The following is a 20181-nucleotide window of genomic DNA, read 5'->3' as shown; positions in this document are numbered from 1 at the left end:
GAAATAAGTAGATTTTTAGTTTTTGTTTATTTATTAAGTTAATATAAAACCATATAGTCACATTTTAGAATACAACTAGAAACACTGTCCTGGCCTGCTTCTAAGTTCAGTGGCCTGACAATTTTTTTTTTTATTATTTATTTTAAATCATCTCGCGGCCCTCCCGTGGCTGCTCGCGGCCCACCTTTGGGTCACGACCCCGACTTTGGGAACCACTGTACTAGAGCACCAGCATGACATTTATCCAATCAGGCGCATTCCATGTGGGGGGATGGGTAGTAGGGGATACATACCTGCAACAACATTAATTTTGGACTTGCAATGATTTAAAACAAATTATAAATTAATTAATCAATCACCTTTTTTGGGGGAAAGCAATACTTTTATTCTGCCCTTTTCTGTTTATTGTTTAAAAAAAAACACGAAATGTTATATATAGTACCTTTCAACTTTAATCAGCTTACAATTCAAATACATAATATACGTGAATGAATGAATGAATTCAGAAACATCCACTATAAAAATAAAACAATAAAACATGTACACATTAATAAAGAACATGTTTATTTCCAATTAACAGTGATTATGGTGGTGTCACTAGCAGTGATATGTTTTCATGATGTATTCAGTGCAGTGCACCATAGATTCATGTTTTAGAGGGAGACGCATCTCAGATTAGAAAGAGGAAGGCCACAGGTTGATCACACCCAGGTGAAGGTTGCATGCAGACTGGAACCAAGGCATGGCTCTCACAGTTCAGTATAGTCAAAAATGGCTATTTCTCCTCAATCACTGTATGGATGAACAAACTGAACAAAAGGATTCCCTGGTTGTGATGAAAACAAAAGCATTAAGCTTAGCCTACAGGTTAACAACAGTTGCTCTTTTAAGGCTACAATTAAGTTACTATTACACGTTACTTGGGCTACATCTTGTATAAAGTCAAGGGCTAACTCTGCTGATACAATTGAATTGTGTGGCTACCTGACCACATTGGGTAATTATTCAATTTCCACCTGTAAGCCCAAAAACTAAAATGGCAACACTACAATGAAAATCTCTACATAACATGTAAATACATACAGTGTAGAAATTATAGTGTATAGCTAGACAATGCCGGGGTAGAGCAACAAGACAGCCAAGTACAGAGTTCTCCTATAAAGTAACATTTTGATTTTCTGCAGAATGCGGTATTCATTAACAACTTCAAAGCCCAATTCAATTTTTGCAGTGCGCAAAACACTTGACGGCAAAATACCAACACTGTAGTAAGGTCACTTTGTTTTCATGTGGTCCTAGAAAGCTTTGGCTTAACCTATTTGTGCCCTATAGCCAAACTCGTACAGACATTTTACAACGTGCAAGGTTACACCTTGCCTTTCTCAACCAACAAAACTAAAGAGGGTCACATTCAGGCACTAAGAGGCACTACTATCACATCGCTGCCTCTGATTGAGAGTGGGAGGACTGGATGCAGCTCTACCAGTGTGCTGCCACGAGCCTTTACAAGCTCCTCTCCTCACCTGACTTAGCATGCCATTAGTAGGAATCAGATCAATCGTCGCCCTTGTCATGGGTACTTTTAGGCTCATTATCAGGCTTTCTATCCCCGGCACTGGACTCTTCCTCTCCCTCCCCCCCACCACCACCACCACCTCCTCCTCCTCCTCCTCCTGGTCCCCGATTCCGGCTTCTGGCCCCTGGCTGGTAGAGCTGAATCGCGGGTCGATCCTGATGCACAAACAAATAGGATTGTTGAGACAGAAGAAGCAAAGAAATCACAGAGAAGATGAACTTCAAAAAATAGGAAGAGAACTGTAACCTTGTTCCTTAAGCGATCCCTCTTAAGGTGATCCTCCCTTTTGGAGTCCCTGGCGGACTTCTCCGGCCTGTCGGCATGACTCGAGTCTCCCGTGCTCTCTCCCTTCCTCTTCTCCCAGGAGCGCTCCTTGTCCTTTTTGGTCGTCTCGTCCTCCCGCTTCCTGTAGGTGTTCTCTGCGTCCTGGCGGTCCTTCCTCCTCCGTCGGTCCTCGTCCTGGCGTCTGGTACGCTCCTTCTCCTTCTGCCGCCGCTCCCTCTCCCTGTACTTCTCCCGCACCCTGTCTCGGTCCGCGTCCCGCTCCCGGAACTCCTTTCGTCCCTCTTCGTCAGCTCTGTTTGAGGCACAGCTATGTATTTTGAGCAAATACATATTTTTTGTCTTTAAAAGCATGTGATATAGACAGGCTTCTTGTTTATAAACATACCTGTGTTCGAGCCAATCAGAAATACCTGCTGAATCCTGTGACTGAGTAGTTGCCCCCTACCTGTGCGAGCTGCGGCGCTTAAAAAGTACAGCGGCACTTTATGGAGAAACCATGGCACTCCCCCGATTAAAAATATAATGGAACTCTATGGAGAAACCATGGCACTACGATGACTAAAATTTGTTTCCAACAAAAGCGGTTGGATGTCATTTAGCCTAATCAGCATGGCTGTGAGTGTGAGTCTTTCACCTTTTATATATCTAACTTTGGCATGGATTGATTGTTTAGATCGCCAACAAATGCAAATATATTGTAGTATGCCCCATTGTTCTGACCAGGATTACATATTTTTTTGCCTCCTTGATGTGCACGCACACCAAGTCTGAGGTGGACGAAAAACCAGACTATACGCAGTTCATCGACTCACCTCCGTACACGATCTTCCTTGTTTTCGTGGTTTTGGCGCTTCTTCAGGTCGGCGCTTCCCAAGGCTCTGGTGTCTGTCATCGGCTTCTCTGGTTTCTTGGGCCTCTCCTTGGGCTTCTCTGAATCGACAGAATCATCCCCTCTGTCGGGTTTACGCAGGAGCTAGACAGTAACAATCACATCAGAAAAGATTATGATTAGAACTACGTTTTTTTGTTACAACGCTTAGTTGGACGTTAATCAAAAGGTACGCCGAATTTAGCACCGGCATCCAACATTTTAATATTCACCTGGTGCATTGGAACCCATTGGATGCTGAGCTTATGAATATTTCTTGGTTTATCGCAACTAAGATAATGGCTGAAAATGCATAGATTTATCCACAAGCTAAGAGCACATGTCCAGTGCAGTACAAAAAGCCATGCCAGAGAACCAGCACTGGGAGGCAGATTGGCTAATGGAGTGAGAAAAAATCATTCTAGAAAAATATATAATAATAAAATAAGGTGCAACAGTCCGGTGAGGTTCATAAGGGTGGGGGTCTGGTGTGTTTCGTTTACATTTTTGTTGGTTATTGTTCTTCACCAGACCTTGTCATATTGGGGAGAAAGGTTTCTACATTTGGACATTAGTTAGGCCTACCCTAAGCATTCCATCCACACTGAAACCATGGGGCACAGCTATATCCAAAAATAAGTCTAGATGAAAGGAATAATGTAGCCGATGTTAGGGCAGGGCTGTACGCTAAGCTTTTTCACTAGGGGCACACTTGCCCCTAAATGAGAAATTTAGGGGCAAAAAATATTTTTTAGGGGCAAATTTTTTAATAACAATTTTACCATTATTAAAAAAAATATGTTCCTCCTGCCTCATTACTGTGGTCCTTTTATTTAACATTTAAGTGCGTTTGTTTTCAGGTTTGTATCTTTTATAATGAACCAACTGAGAGTGTGTAAATCACTAATAGAACAAAAACAACAAACTGTGTGTGTGTGTGCGCGCGCTTGTGTAGTGCTCCTTGAATGAGATCATCACAACACACACACACCATTAATCAGGAGGAGAAGAAACTCTGCATACATTTGTTTCACGATGAAAAGTGCTTTAGAAATCAAATGAATTATTATTATTGTAAATAACCTCATGAAAGGTTTATTATTTGTATGGGTAATTACCTGCTTCATATTTGTGATGTTACTGGTTTCAGTGTGTGCCTAAAGTGATCAATGTGTTGGGCCGTTTATAGAGATCTATGCCAATTAATGTTTATGTATATCCGGGACTTTTTTTATATAAGAATTGAGAGGTATTTGTATATATGACCTTTATTTTGAAAACTGTTGCAACGCAACCTTATTTACATTTGCGCTTTTGACAGTGAAATGTTCAGTCCAACTTAGCTCGAAGGAAAGACTAATAAAAAAGGTTTAATTGACCCGTATGAGGCTCTTACGGTAGGACTTTGATTGTTTATAGAAGTGGAATGTAATACTATGCAAAACGAGAAATAAACAGTGATTTTACCAGCAGTCATTTCATTTCATATACGGGGAACCGACTATTATTAGTATTATATTATTTGCATATCGTCTCATTATTAGATAGATAGGTTGATACTTTATTGATCCGCGGTGTCAATTTAAGTAGACAGTATTTCACGTCCTAATAGTGGGGTACTCACGTAATGCATGGCTGATCCTGAACGTTAGAAGTTTCCGTGTCCCCGTCAATCAATCATCACATCATCACGTCAATCATCATCATCTTATCATCTCTCCACATCGGACGTGGTTGTCATAAAATTGACTGATATCCATTATCCACTCCGTTGTTCTTGCGGAGCAAGAGCCATATTATTATTTAAAGGAAGCAGCCACATTCAGTTTCGTTTCGCTAGGAATTATGGGATTTGGTGTTGGATGTATAGACTACGCAGATAGGGACATGGTCTTTAATCGCACGATAGACTACAAGTTCCAAGTATATAGCGTGACCCAGATTCACTCCGCGCAAATCTTTTTTTTCACTCAGGCTATCGGTGATCGCAGTAAGTTCATTCATTGCCGACAGATTCTTTCATAGCACCACGACATTGTGTCGCACTGACAGCTCGCGTGAGTGGCGTCATCACACGCCTTGGATAATTTAGGAGTGAAATGCGAATGCAAGGCTTGAAAGCACTACTCGCAAGCCCGCCCCCAGATAATATTTACCAATCGCAACGGCCAATTAAAGGGGCAATTCGCGATCATATCATCGCAGTGTACAGGCCTGTAGGGTGTATTGACACCTGGCATGTTTGGAGCAGGTGTTCCAATACATGGAGTGTTTCCCCCCTTGGATTGGTTCGTTTGGGCACAGCAATCAAACTCGGAATGTGGAACAAAACAAGCGAGCCGAAATCGCCAAGAAAGGGTGGTCTCTCTGCCCGTTTCCATTCGAACCCTGGAGTTGTTTAATGAAGTCGTCTTTCAAATCCTCCAGCCGAGACATTCATTTCGAGTAATGACTTACCCAGAAAACGAGAGGAAGGCGCCATTACCGGAAATGAACAGCTCAGCTGGAGGATTTGAAAGTATACTTTGGAGAGAAAATGGTAATTTTTTTTTTATCCACTTTTTCTCCCACCTTTCTATATTTTCTCCCATCCCAATTTCGTATCATCCAATTCAACCCTCCCCTGTCACGAACGCTGTTTCTTGCCTCCCACAAGCCGGCTGCAATGTGGACTAAGTCATACATAGCACAAGTCCCCTCCGGTACTTGAGGTAACAGCAGTCGCATCTTTTCACCTGCGCAGCTCGATCTCTCAGTGGCGAGGAGTAACGCGTGGGAGGCTCACGCTGCCCCGACACTTCCTGATTCTACTGCGCAGGCGCACCAACCGACCTGTAGGAGTCGCTGTCCACAACGCCCGATCCCCACCCTTCAGTTTCCCTCCCCGTAATACGGCCAATGTGTATTACTGTGGACGACCAGCTAAACTGAAAGCAAATGTGGAGGGCTGGGCTCGAACAGGCGAGCCCAGCGTCTCCAGATTTTGTGGCGAGCGCCTTGCCCACTACGCCACGTAGCCGCCCAGAAAATGGTAATTTTATACTGTATTTCAGCAGCAGCTTCCGACCCCACCAGTCTTTGTTGAGACTCTGAGCTTTCTGTTGATCCCTTCAAAAACACAATGTGAACTTGCAATAATTAGTTAGGACAAGATATTGACTTAACCCTCAGAATCCGCTACAGTTTGTTATAAAGCTTTGTATTTACATACATACATAGCTCAATAAAGCTACCAAGATCCCAGATTTCTAGACCTTTTTGGGGGGCGACAGTGGCTGAGGAGGTAGAGTGGTCGTCCTCCCGGCAGTGCATCGAAGTGTCCTTGACCCCCAACTGCTCCCGATGAGCAGGTTGCATCGATTAAAAATAAATCTCCTGACTGAACTTTTTTTCAGGCCAAGTCATACTCTTATTTTAACATCCACTGTATTTTTTTTAATAGCGTTAGCGTTTTAAGGGAACTAGATTATGTTGAACATATTCTCTATTGCCAGTTTGCTTTTACGCAATATCTATGCTGTTTTCAATTCATTAAATAAAACTGATACTTTTTGCAAGTTAGTTTACTGTATGCAGGCTTCGCAGGGCTCTGCGTCTGTGCCATGGGTTATGCGCAAGTTACTGTTGCATAGTTGTTGTAGCCGATAAAGGCCTATGTAGGCTATGCTATTATATATAATTTATATAGGCTACCTAATGGGGTGCCCCAGTGGCGAACCACGTAACGCGCTGAGTCGCAGCACGGCCAACCCGGGTTCGATTCCCGAGCCCGTCGTTATTTGTCGAATGTCTTCCGCTGTCTCCCGTTTCACCTCTCTCTCTCTCTCTCTCTACTGGACTGCCCAGTAGAATAAAGCGATAAACGCTAAAAAAATAAATCTTTAATATAGGCTACCTAATAGCGACATCAAAATAGATTGTATGAGGGCGGTTAGGTGGCGTAACGGAGATTGCGTTCGTCACCAACCCCGGAGCTGTGAGCTGGATTCGCCTGTTTGAATCCAGCTCACAGCTCCGGGGTTGTCACCAGCTTGGCTGGCCGTTCACACTATTACAATTGGCTGTATTAGAGGGTGGGAGAAGCTGGCGGGGTGGGTCCGGGTCGTTGTAAACAGCGACTCCTACAGTTCGGATAGGTTCGGATAGGACCTGAGTGGGATAGTGTGATCCTTCCACACGCTACGCCCTCTCAGGGAGGATCCGCGCTGCCATGTGAAAAGAAGCTGTTGATTGGCTGGACGTGTGTCGGAGGAAGCACGTGATAGCCTCCACTCTCCCAGATGATCTGACTGTGGGGGGGTAAGTGCGCAGCGACCAGGAAGGGGATTGGGAATTGGCATACGATTAACATTGGGATGGGAGAAAAATCTGAGGAAAATGGAGGGGGAAAAATGATTAAAAAAAAAAAAAAAAAAAAAAAATGGTATGCCTCTACAAATAATATTATACCAGGTAGCCAATTGAAGGAAAATCCTTCGTGACTTGGAATCAAATTAACGGAAATCCGTCGTAGCGACGGAGAACTTTAATCCCCGAGGTTGGCACCTTGTAAAGTCGCCTCTTCCGTCGGTGTGTGAATGTGTGAGTGAATGAGTGAGACATAAGTTGTAAAGCACTTTGGATAAAAGTGCTAAATAAATGCAGACAATTTACCATCGAGGACGAGCACTGAGGTTTAGCCCACTGGGCAATGGTTCTTCTGCGGTAACCGAGGTTTAGCCCACTGGGCAACGGTTCTTCTGCAGTAACCAAGGTTTAGCCTACTGGGCAACGGTTCTTCTGCGGTACCCACCTTGATTTTTGGTTCTTCCTTCGCCTGCTCTTTCTCCTTCTCCAGGGGTTTGTCGGCTTTCCTCAGTTTTTCAGTGTCCTTGCGCTTCCTCCTCTCCTCCTCCCTCCACTTCCGACGTTCCTCGTCCCTCAGACGCTTTCGCTCCAGCTCTCTCCTTCTCCTCTCCTCTTTCTTCTCCTCCCTGAGTCTCTGAACATCAGACAGTACCACAACGAACCGTGAGTTCGGCTCTTGTTACGCAAAGACGTGTTCCTACTGCGTAAAACTATTGAGGCTACAATACACACTTACCTGCTTGTTCTTCAGGAAGTCCAGGAGAGGAGTTGTCTTTTTAGCTTTGAGGAGGAAGAGGATGAAGATTATTGTATTGTCAATGTACACAAAATATTAAAGGGAGAGCGTTTGAAAAGTTTCCAATGAGTCTGCATTTTGACCGCAGGGAGAACGCTTGAGGAGAGGGCAACAGCGCTGAAGCCATCAACGGTGGATGCAATTATTTTCATCCACAGCGCCCGCAAATGAACAGCGGACCGGAGTGGTTCATTTGTTGTTTGTTCTTTGATTTAGCCGGTTGGCGAAGTTTTGTTAACGTTGTTCAACGCAAGAGGTTTTTGTTGCTGCCGTGACGTTCATCAACAGTGAAGTGGTGAATCCTGATTTACTCAAATTAATTGGCTTCTGGTTTATGAGTGTTTTCGGTATGCTTTTGTGTCATGATGACATTCATGTTTTAGTCTGTGTCTGCAGTGTGGGGGCATTTAATTGTTGCTGTTCAGCTGTTGTTAACCGCGGAGCTATGCCGTTACTCGCTTTGTGAGGATTATCGTCAGTGTTTCAGACCAAAATGGAGCAAATCATTACGTAAGTCGAACACTGTGAATGTATACTAATGTGCAAACAGGGGCTCAGGGTGAATGTAATGTGAGCCACCACACTCGAGGCGGGGCTACTGAGGCAACAGAGGGGCTTATCCCGCTTCGCCAGTTTCTGACAAAAATGCGTCAAATTACAAATTACAGTTACTAATGTGAAAGATCGGGAAAGATCGGTATCGGCAGATACTCAAAATCACATGATCGGGAGCAAAAAAATGTGATCGGGACATCCCTAGACTTACACCCCTACTAGTTACACAAATTTCATTAGAGAGCTCAGAATGCAGGGTCGCCTGCAGTGCAGCGCCCCCTGGAGCAGTTTTTGGGGTTAGTGCCTTGCTCGCACACAGAATGTAATACCAACCACCCCTCAGTCACCAGCTCACAGATTGAATACACCCTCCTGCCAAGGTCGGGGATCAAACCGGGGACCTTTCGGTTACTGGCCGGCCTCTTGACCTCTAGGCCATCCTGCCTCCTGCCTTGTCGTTACTTGAATATACGTTAGGTCCTTTACACAAACTATTGGATGGATTTCTTCTTTTAGTATTGAATTCAAAGACTTCAATGTTTACATACCTCCAAGCTCCTTTGATTTTGCTTCAATTTCTTCCAACAGAGTCTCTGGAGTAGATGTGAATTTTTCATCATCTCCATTATAATAGTCCAGGAATTTCTTGTAATCAGGATCTAATAGAACACACCAGTGAAAACAGTGTTAGCCAACATCACACATTGTATATTGACTGTTATGTTGCATTCACATCATATAGTAATAATTGTCAGAATGAATTTGTCAGGTGGGAGTAATGAGTTGAAAGTGTTCACACATTTGAATGCCTCCAAGTGCAATAGTGACATCCAGACCAGGCTTTTAATTTATACTCGTTTTTATTCTCATATTTTTCACACTTTCACAACATCACAAGTTAATGTGATTGGTTCTTAAGATTCCGGCCACAATGAGATTTTAGAATGTCTAATTACATGGCATTTATTTCCAGTACATTTGAATTTCACCAAATATGATCAAGATGGTTCTAAAAAAAATTGCCTGCTCCACCTTAAAAGGAACACTCCAACATTTTGGGAAATTAGATTATTTGCCATCTACCCTGGAGTTAGACAAGAAGATACATACCTTTTTCTTCTCTGTGCATGCAGTAGTGGGTTACTTGAAATAAATACAATTAAATACTTGCCAGTAGTGTAATTGATGTATAACCATTAGCTTACATTATTTTAGAGTCCCATAGTTGGAGTTCTGGCCTGGTTCCGAGCGAACAGGGGACAGGCAGACTTACTACTACTACTTTTTTTTGTTTCAAGGCCCCATTTGCTGGCCGTCTTCCTGGTTCACTCAGAACCCAGCAAGAACTCTAATGAAATAAAGCTAATGGTTATGCATTGATGACACTATTGGCAAGTATTTCATACCACTTAAGGCGAGACACTGCAGGTGAATAGTCAAATATACATTTTTTGTTGATTTTGAGATTGTTATATTTTGCTTCCTAAACATGTCTTCTATGAAACTAGTGACAATAAAACGTCAATAACACACATTTAGTTGTTTATTTTACATCATTTTGCCTTATTGCATCCATAAATGTGCACATATTTAATGGGGAAGTGCCTCATTTGCATATATAAACATACATTTCAGAAAACTTGCAATATATTTTTTCTTAGTTTATATGTACATAACAAATTGGGAAAGTTTCATAGTGATATCTATTCAAATATTTTTTGCCTATTAGGGGGTACTACACTGTTTGTAGCGTGTGTGTAGTTCTGTTCAGTTCAATAACATCATTATTATTATTATTCAGTTATCAGGCATGTGTTTAGGTTGTCTATTACTAATGGTTTGATTAGGTATTGTGTTTGTAAATATCTGTTTAAAAAAAAAAGTATGGCATTTTACAATACAGAACTTTGAAGGCGTTTTCCCAAAAATGAGTTTTAAGAGTTTTTCCTCATACTCTGAGCCAGAAATCTCCACTTCAGTAACACTCACATACACCAAACCTTCCAGTTCTATTCATATCTATGTTCTGAAGGTATTTACAGAAGGGTTTGTTGATATCGCATTCATACCCTGATTTATATCACATTTTATTCCTAAAAACATGGCGAAATATGGAATTTTACCATAAAAATGGACTGAATGGAGTATTTTCTGATTTATGGAGTGATAAAAAGAGATATCCAAAATCCCCTCTGTAATAACCTTTGGCTCTAATATGTCAACAAAATGAAACTATAATTTTGAAAATGGCTTTATCCAATGTTCAGATTTGTCCTGGAATTATATGCAAATTAGTGCATATTTAAGTAGATCGTGCCTCATTTGCATATTTAAACATACAATTTCAGAAAACTTGTAATACAAAAAAGTCTCGTCTTAATATAAGTAATCAACTGGGGAAGTTTCATTGTGATATCTATTAGTTAATTTTTTTTACCCTATTCACCTGCAGTGTCTCCCCTTAATGTCAAAAGATCCAAACTATCCCTTTAACAATTGACTATGTTCTCAGTCTTCTAGTTTATGCTTTATGGCTGAAGGTGCAATGTAAAGCACAAACAAAAATATCTGCAGCTAGCTTTGTTATTAAACTTAGGTAGTGGCATTTTAAATTAGGGGTGAAAAAAAGAATCAATACAGGAATATATTGTGAGATTTTGATTATGTTAATACAGTGATGCAAAAATTATGTTAGACTTGACAATCCCATTTGACTGCAATAAAGATTATTGGAATGAGTTGAATAGACTGAAAACGTTATCTTATTACATAAAACAGATGAATATATATTTGTATTGCAGATGGTAACAAGGTTTTCCATTGGGTACATAAATAATAGTAAATATTATAATAATCAAGTTGTGGTCAGTGTGTGCAACTTCATGTTTAGTGGTGCATCTTACAGGGATATTTCACTTTGTAGAGAACACTTTGCTGATTGCATACATCAATATCGCCTCACACACTTTAAGTGGAGGGCGGTTCAAACTGGAGCTCACAGGTGAAATGTTATCAGGTCGATCACATTATGTAGGCTTACATATGGCAGAAATAAATCCCTCTGTTGGGTTTAGTTTATTCCGTTATACTATTATTTTAGCTGTACCATCAAATAGCTTTTTAGAAAATGCGTGTGAAGTTGTGAACTCTGCAATCCCTGAGGAAAGATACCCAGATAGCAACTCCCACTTCATGCCTACCTTGTTGTTGAAATCAGTATCAACAGCAATATTGTGAATACTAAAGTATGAACCGAGCCAAAGTGAAATATCAGATGAATAATATTAGTGCAAATAAGCAGAGCATAGTGTTTGATGAAACATCTGTGTTTACCTTCCTCTATGGTTCCACATTTAGCATCCCTCTTTTTACACCTTTTCTTTGAAACCTTTTGAAAAGGTGCAAACTCCACGACGGCAGTATACTCCTGTCCTGTTAAGGAACAAGGGAGACGACACAACAGACGGACATGAAATGATAATTGTGCTGAAGAGAAAATACTAACTCAACTTAAAGACGAGTTACTGTTACTCCATACCTTTGCTATCGATGAACACGTATCCGTCAAATCGATCTCGGAAGAGGACAATATCCTCCTGGTTTTTGAAATTGATGTATGCCCTTGCAAATAGGTGGGGGTAGAGGCTGAAAAGGAAATACAAAAGTTAGTCCAAGTGTCTGTGGTGAGTGATATTATAATTTAGACTGTCAGCAGAGTAGTATATAATAATATCCACTATACCTGGTGTCATTGGCGAAAAATTCCAAGTAGTCCATTTCTGGAAGTGGCTCTAATTGTTCCTCCAGTTCCTCCTTGGTTAGACTTGGTGGCAAACGTCTTATCACAATCTAAGACAGAATATAAGACAAATAGAATATAGAGTAGAATAGTCGGAGTGAAGATCATAGACTGTGGGAAAGTCAAGTGATTAAGCTATTTCCAGAAATTAAGTCACTGTTGTTACTAACCTAAATGGTCCACTCACAAGTTGGGTTACACGGTTTAGCTTGGCAAAAATGAACAGCTGTTAGCTAGGTAACCAGATTAACTATAAAATACAGTCTAGTATCAAGCTTTTTTGGGTAGCTACATTAGCTAAGCTAAGTTAGCGAGTGTAGCTTGCTTGCTAACAAGTTCGAACGTTAATTAACATTACGTTAACGTTACCTTTGTCATCATGGCCTCTTTCTTTTCCTTTGGCCTCTCTGCCTTTTCTCCATCTTCGCATTTGATTTCCATTCCATTTTTCTCCTTTGGGCGAGTGTTTTCCTTGTCCTCTTTCATTTTGTCACCCAGTTAAATTACATTTGCTTCGACACTTATGTGTTTACTTTTTAGCAAGTTAGCTAGCTACTAGCGTAAACTATACACTTCCTCCCTCCCCAGGCAACGGATGGCGTGCTGTCTGCTGTGGTCAAAACGCGTGTATATTTCCCCCACCGGAGTTTCACGCCGCGTTCGGTTTGCGCAATCTGATTGGCCACTGACGTTTTTTTTCAGCGCCAATCGCGTTACTCCTAACAATCGCGCCAGCAGACTGGCCTGAAAGAGTCGCCAAGCTTAACCAGTTTGTTAGGAGTAACGCGATTGGCGCTGAGAGGAACGTCAGTGGCCAATCAGATCGCGCAAACCGACCGCGGAAGTGAAACGCCGTTGGGGAAAATATACAGGCGGTCAGAACACGCAGCGCTTGGGCCCGGAAGTGTGGTCAAAACACGCAGCGCTTGGGCCCGGAAGTGACCGAATGACCGTCAATCGTCAGCAGGAGGACAACATTCGACATTTTGTTAGCTACCCTAGTGAGCTAGTAAAATTAATTCACGAAGGTAGCCTCAGGGGCGCCTCGTTTGTAATCGTATTGTATCGTTTCTGCGGGTGGCTTCATAAAGGATCATTTAGCCATGTGGTATGAAATATTGCCAGTGCTCGGTGTCATGACGATCTGTCTAATCATTCCTGGGGTTGCGACTGCAAATATCCACAAATTAACCAACGGAGGAAAGGTGAGCAGTCATTTATCAGTGCCGTGTTCACCATTTGGTAATCCCGATGTAATGGTAGCATGGTAGAATGGGTAATAATATAGACTTAAGAGCATAGAACAAAGAGCAAAGTAATAATGGTGATATAACGGTAGTGATCAGTAGTGAATGACAGGATTCAATCAGACAGTAGTAATAGTGATGATTACATGGTCCATAACGTAGTATCACGCTGCACCAGAGTCCGTGCAGTGTTTATTATAGTCAGATAGTGCTGAACAGTTCTTATGTTCTCCAGCAATTGGCAGCATTCCATGCCCACTTTTGTGGACCCTGGTGGCTACAAACTGGCATGAAGGACTGGCAGAGGTGGTGTGTCATGGGGGGGATACGTCTATGGCTGAACGTGCTCCTCATCTTGGCTAGCTCCTCATAGAGGGGGTGGGAGGGATTCTCCTTTCGGCCACCACCTCTAGTTTGACCAGTTCAACTCCCACTACGGAGCTAGCCTTCCTCGCCAGCTTGTTCAGTTTGTTAGTGGCTCTTGAGTTGATGTTACTCCCTACCCCCAGCATGCTACAGCGAAGATGATGATGCTGGCCACCGCAGACTGGTAAAACTTTTGCAACAGATTGATTGATAAGTTTATTAACAGATTGCAGAATGGGTACAGTACAGCTCAATACATACAATTGTTAAGGGGATGCAGACCAGAGAAAGACTTTCGTCTTGTTTACTGCTGTTGCACCAACCTACGAAGCTCTCCACCAGGGCTCTGTCCTCGTTGTCATCCGTGATGTAACTGACGACATGCTCGAGTTGTGGCTGAAGTCAGGTGTAGAGGGTAAACGGGAAACACGGTTCCTTGGGGGGAACTGGTGTTGCTCATGTGACTGCCCTGCAAGTTGACATACTGTGGTCTGTTGGTGAGGTAGTCAGTGATCCAGGCCACCAGGCTGTGGTCCAGACACACCACTGTGAGCCTCTCCTATAGTGTTAAAGGCGCTGGGGAAATCAAATAACATGATTCTCACTGCTGCACTGCCTCTCCAGGTGCGTGTAGGCTCTGTGCAGCATAGATGATGGTGTCCTCCACTCCAATGTTTGCCTGGTATGCAAATTGCAGGGGGTCTAGGGAGTCACTCACCCAGGGCTTGAGGTGTTGCAGGACCAGCCTCTCGAAGGTCTTCATGACGTGTGATGTCAGAGTGTCTGGCCTGTAGTCATTCAGGACCCTTGGGTGTCCCTTCTTTGGCATTAGGACAATGCAGGAGGTCTTCCAGAGTTGGGGCACCCTCTTCAGCCTCAGCAGTTGCCTGGCGCACGCCTTGAGAGCTGCCTCCGCACCTGGCAGTTAGTGATGGGGGGTACCTTCTGGGCTAGTAGGCTAGGGGTGGGGGGAGGGAGAACAGTCTTCTGCCTGGAGCAGGGTGCTTGTGGGGTGGGGGAGGACATTGTGCTGATGGGAGGGGTGGAGGATGCTAGAACTAGAGCGCAGAGGGTTCTGGGTTCTAAACCAGTCCAGGGATGTAGTGGAGTGAGTAGAGGATAACTAAACCCACCTAAACTTTTAACCACATTTTTCACCCTATGAAGCTGATAAGCAGTACTAAGTACTAGTAGTAGCCAAGCCTACTAAACTGATTCAAGTTAGGTTACATGGAAATGGGGTCGTTTTAGGGAAATAAACCACAATTCTTTTTTGGGGGGGGGGGGGTAGCACTCAACACTTTGATGAACATTGTTACTCAGCTGATAGAGTTGTGCCCTTCCTGATGACTTGTCTTACAGAGCTTGTAAGTCGCTTTGGATAAAAGCGTCAGCTAAATGACTAAATGTAAATGTAATTGTTAAAAGGTGGGCAATCTTGACTGGAGTTCAGAGTTTCCCACCTTTTCATTTTACAACTTCACTGATTGTAAACTAAACAAAAAATGTATTAGTTTCTCTTCCGTCTGACTTAATGTCCCATGTTACTCAAAAACGTGACTATTGTATTGCCATCATTATGCATCATTCATGTCCAAGCCTTCTCATTTCTGTTTAGGAAAAGAGACTTGCACGAGTTCCCTGGCAATGGTACATGATGGAGAGGGACAAGCGAGTTTCAGGAGTAGGGTTGTACCACCAGTCCAAGGTATGTTAAATATTCACTTATCAGCATCTAATGCTATGAAACTGAGGTGGAATTAAAATGTTTCACTATGATCACTTCATCTTTCTTTTCCTCAACAGGGACTTGAGAACATCCACTGAGCATAAAGGACTACATGAGACGAAAGTTGTTTGTTGTACAGTAAATAAATGATTTAATCAATTGTTGAGTTGTTTGCCTTATTGGTGTGTGAGGGGGGGGGGGGGGGGGGCATGAAGACATTTCCAAAAACATAGATAAGTCAGAGAAGCAGGCTTTTCTGGGAAAGTGACCAGTTTGAATTTCTAGACTTAACTGGGGAAAGCTAGGTGGGAGAATTCAAAAAGGTCTCTGCTTCCACAACAACTACTGTGAGTGGCATCGAGCCATTTTTCAAACTAAAAACACACTTCAATCAATGAAAAAATACTAACCTTCTCTTTTACTAGTAAGCACTCTACTACTAAGGAATCTACCATGCCTATATTATCTACCTTCTATGCATTGCTAATATCTGTCTTCTTTACTACTATGCACTCAAGTTTGTAGCACTCAAGTTCAATACTGTTTGATGAACAATATTATTGAAAAAATACTAGGAACTGTTTGTAAAATACAGGTGGATGGAGAAAAACTTGAACAAGTGAAGGAGTACATGTACCTTGGAAGCTGGATCAGTGAAGGTGGAAGAGCTAACATGGACATCGAGAGAAGAACCGGAATTGCAAAGGGCGCATTCTGGAACCATAAAGAATTATTGAGAAGAAACATAAGTTGGAAAACGAAGACCAGGATTTTGGAAACGTATGTTATGTCAGTCTTTTCATACGGAGCAGAAGCATGGAAGCTGAATGAAGAGGCAAAGAGGATGATAGACTCTTTTGAAATGTGGACGCTGAGGAAGATGCTGAAGATAACATGGAAGGATATATATATATATATAAGATCAAGAATGAGGAGGTACTGAGAAGAGTGGATATGCAAGGACAGCTGCTGGAGAGGTTAAAAAAGAGAAAGATGGAGTTGTGCGGGCATGTTCTGAGAGGATCCAGCGGGGAGATGTTCAAGAAGGTGGTGATGGGGAAGGTGGATGGAAAGAGAGGAAGTGGAAGACCAAGAAGAGGCTGGGTAGATGACGTCTGTGATTGGAGCGGAGTGAGAGGCGGAGTCACGGAGTTGGAGAGAAGAAGTGGGGACAGAATGGGTTGGAGAGTGATAGGCAACCTTCGGAACGAAGAAGCCACCTAATGATGATGATTAGTCAGAGTTGTGCCCTTCCTACTGACTTGTTTTACAGAACTTGTAAGCCACTTTGGATAAAAGTGTCAGCTAAATGACTACATGTATTATGTCAATGTCATGTTCAAGAGGCTGTTCAGTAGCCAACTGTGCCAGACTGTGGATGTGCTGGGCAGCTCTCATGTAAGAGTGTGCTTATTCAACTATCCCTAGATATAAAGATTGAAAAAAGTCAAATACAAAACAAGGACTACTGAATTGCCATTTTAATCTGTCAAAATACTTTTGGTTTCACGAAGCAGAAAGTTTCCACTTGAATCAGTGGTGTGTGGCATTTCACATCCAAATAAATAATATACAGTCAAACTCTTTACTGTATGAAATGAAACTGGACTTTGAAGACATCGTCATGCAGCATACACACATGCGAGATGGGCAACACATAGGACACACACATGCATTTTTGGACATGCATCTGCGTTTGACCCATTCCGTCATCCTTCCCCCAAAGGGCAGCCGGGAGCAGACATGGGTTGCGGTGTGGGGCCGCACCCGGCGACCAATCCAAGTGCTCCTGTCAGTCTGCATCAGGGATGCATGTTCTCCATCGTTTTTTAAGGGGGAGAACATGCAAACTCCACACAGAAAGGCCCGGGAGATATCCCACCTGGGTACCTGGCAACCTGGCCCCCAAGCAGAAATCGAACCCAGGACCTTCTTGCTCTGAGGCGACAGTGTTAACCACTACACCACCTGGTGAACTCTTGCTTAGCACCAAGCAGGGGCAGGGCTCAAACACAGGACTTCAGGTTCCAATCCCAAGGCCAAAGCGCATTCAGTGGGCCCCTTCAGGGCCACCACCTTCCACTGGACGCTATGCTCAGCTAAGCCCCAGAACGCAGCAGACTTGCCTCTCCTTTGGCCTTTCACACAATCCTTTTGAAGCCAATGTTATGCTCAGTGGGGTTCTTAGGCTCCGTAAACCATGACACCAGTTATGAGGGATGTCTTGCCTGGAGGGACAATCAGCTGGCTCTGCCAGTCATTACACTATTAAATCCTTGTTTAAAGAACCAATTTAGATTTTTTAAATCATAAACCATATAAATTAGTTTCACTCTCATACATTCTGAAAACGTTTTTACGTGGAAAATATCTTTATAACTTTCTTACCTCATGATTAAAAAAAACAGGTGTTTTACTCAAATGTCTATAAACATTTCCAATCATTGATAAACTTATTACAGCCCCAAAATACAACAAATATAAAACCCAGTATCTGTTGTCTACTGTTAGCTCTTGCATCAAGAGCTCAGTCAATCAGCTTGATTGAAATGGTGATGGTCCTAACTTCACTTTTGGTGGGACTGCCCATTTGTTAATTTATGGATCATGGATTGGGCCTTTAACTATAGATAGAATAGTTTATTGATTTAGAATGGAATAACACATATACATTTTTGAACACAAGATAAACAGATATACATATCACCATTTACCAATAGGATTAAAATAAACACAATAAAGCCATAGGCTTGTTTCCATTGCGGTCCTTCATCATTGGTGTCCGTAGATTTATGTACTGGTGTGTGGACATGGGTGTTTGTAGTGTCTATGTCAGGGTGTGATATAAAAAGAAAAAAAACCTCTGTGTGAACCCGCCACGCCAGGGAGGGGGGGGCGATATATTGCATTCAACTTACAATAAAATTGTTTAACTGTGCAATACCAATAATACATGCATACATACATTAATATTCCATTTTATAAACAAGAATAAAAAGGAATAACACATTAGAAACCCTTTGTTCACTACTCCCAGCTTCTGCTACTTATGATCCACCTCTTTATAGCGGATTTAAAAGTGGAGAAGGGGCTTATGGACTTCAACTCCATTGGTAGGCTATTCCATAGTACTGCTGCTGAATATATGAATGAGTTTTGGCCTATTTTTCTATTACATCTCACTGGGACGATATCTGTAGGACTCCCCCTGGTGGCATGTCCGTGTACATCCCTTACCCTGTTAAAATATCCACTAAGATATTGAGGGACAGTATTCCAGAGTATCTTGTGTATCATGTTGAGTTTTAATTGAGACCCTCTCCTCAACCCTGAGCCACTTGAGGCTGTTAACATGTGTCTGTGTAAGGTGAGTCCTGGGATGGAGTTTTAAAATCATTCTAACTCATTTGTTCTGAGCTGTCTGTAGCCTACCTTTCAGTGCTACTGTGATGCCAGTGTACCAGGAGGAGCACGCCTAGTCATAATGACATTGGATCAGGGCCCCTGCCAGTACTTCTAAGGCTGACCTGTTAATATAGGTGGACACTCTACAGAGAAATCTTAGTCTCTGGTTGATCTTTGTGACCACCTTTTGTGCCATGCTCACCCCTGATAAGGTGTTGTCCAAAACACATCCTAGGTATGTGACTTCCTCCTTTGCTGGGCATGTTGACAGTCATTTCAGTACTGTCTGGGGGAGTTGTGTACAGAGATGACATGGTGTTACATGCCCTACCTAATTAAATATATTTCACTTCCGGAATATCAATTAAATGAAATGGAAAAAAAACTTTAAAACACTAACCTTTGTACCGTCTTAGTATTATGCACTCTGCTACAAAGGAATCTACCATGCCTATATTATTACATGGCGTTTTAACATTCGCCGAAATGCTTGCTTGTGATTGGTCAATAGCCCCCCGACAGCGGTCATTATTTTTCAATAATGACCGCAGTGCGCAGCTGTTGGCAATCAAGCCCACATCAGTGCAGCAAATCAGACACACCTGCCGCGCTGCACTGACAGCGGAGTGTCAGCGGAGCCAGAACAGAGGCTGCCCGCGATAATAATAATCACTTTATTTGGGCTGACAGAGCCACAGAACAACTGCGATTTGTCAAATGAATTAGGTATATTGTTAGTAAGTTAGCCATGTAATAAGCGGGATAATGTATAGCGCTGCACTGACAGCGGAGTGTCAGCGGAGCCAGAACAGAGGCTGCCCGCGATAATAATAATCACTTTATTTGGGCTGACAGAGCCACAGAACAACTGCGATTTGTCAAATGAATTAGGTATATTGTTAGTAAGTTAGCCATGTAATAAGCGGGATAATGTATAGCCTACTCGGTCATTGTCGCAAAATAATTGACCTTCACTACGTTTAAAACACCTCGGCGCGGCGCCTCGGTATTTTAAACTCCGTGTCGGTCAATTATTTTGCGACAATGACCTCGTAGCCATACATTATCCCTTACGTATGCAATCAAGTCTGTACTCCGTAGCACACTGTTTGACGAACAATCTTACTTACCCTTAGCTGCCAGTTGTACCCTTCCTGCTGACTTGTTGTACAGAACTTGAAGGTCGCTTTGGATAAAAGCGTCAGCTA

The 20181-nt window shown here is 42.5% G+C and overlaps 1 protein-coding gene across 1 annotated transcript; it reads right to left on the bottom strand.

The window, feature by feature from the left end:
• Nucleotides 1–1554: 1554 nt before the first annotated feature.
• upf3b (UPF3B regulator of nonsense mediated mRNA decay) lies at nt 1555–12835 on the bottom strand (the record flags this gene model as incomplete). Its single annotated transcript, XM_084332004.1, has 10 exons — nt 12596–12835; nt 12170–12276; nt 11966–12072; nt 11761–11859; nt 8976–9086; nt 7813–7856; nt 7522–7710; nt 2674–2834; nt 1823–2153; nt 1555–1731 (listed from the first exon to the last, which is right to left on the bottom strand). Exons 1-10 carry the CDS (start codon nt 12710–12712, stop codon nt 1555–1557), a joined length of 1443 nt encoding a protein of 480 aa, XP_084188130.1. The 5' UTR covers nt 12713–12835.
• Nucleotides 12836–20181: the final 7346 nt, after the last annotated feature.

The sequence above is a fragment of the Notolepis coatsorum genome, assembly GCF_963971535.1.
Source record: "Notolepis coatsorum genome assembly, chromosome: 16".
Classification (NCBI taxonomy): domain Eukaryota; kingdom Metazoa; phylum Chordata; class Actinopteri; order Aulopiformes; family Paralepididae; genus Notolepis; species Notolepis coatsorum.
Note: the sequence above shows the minus strand (reverse complement) of the source record. Positions and strands in the feature narration are given on the sequence as shown.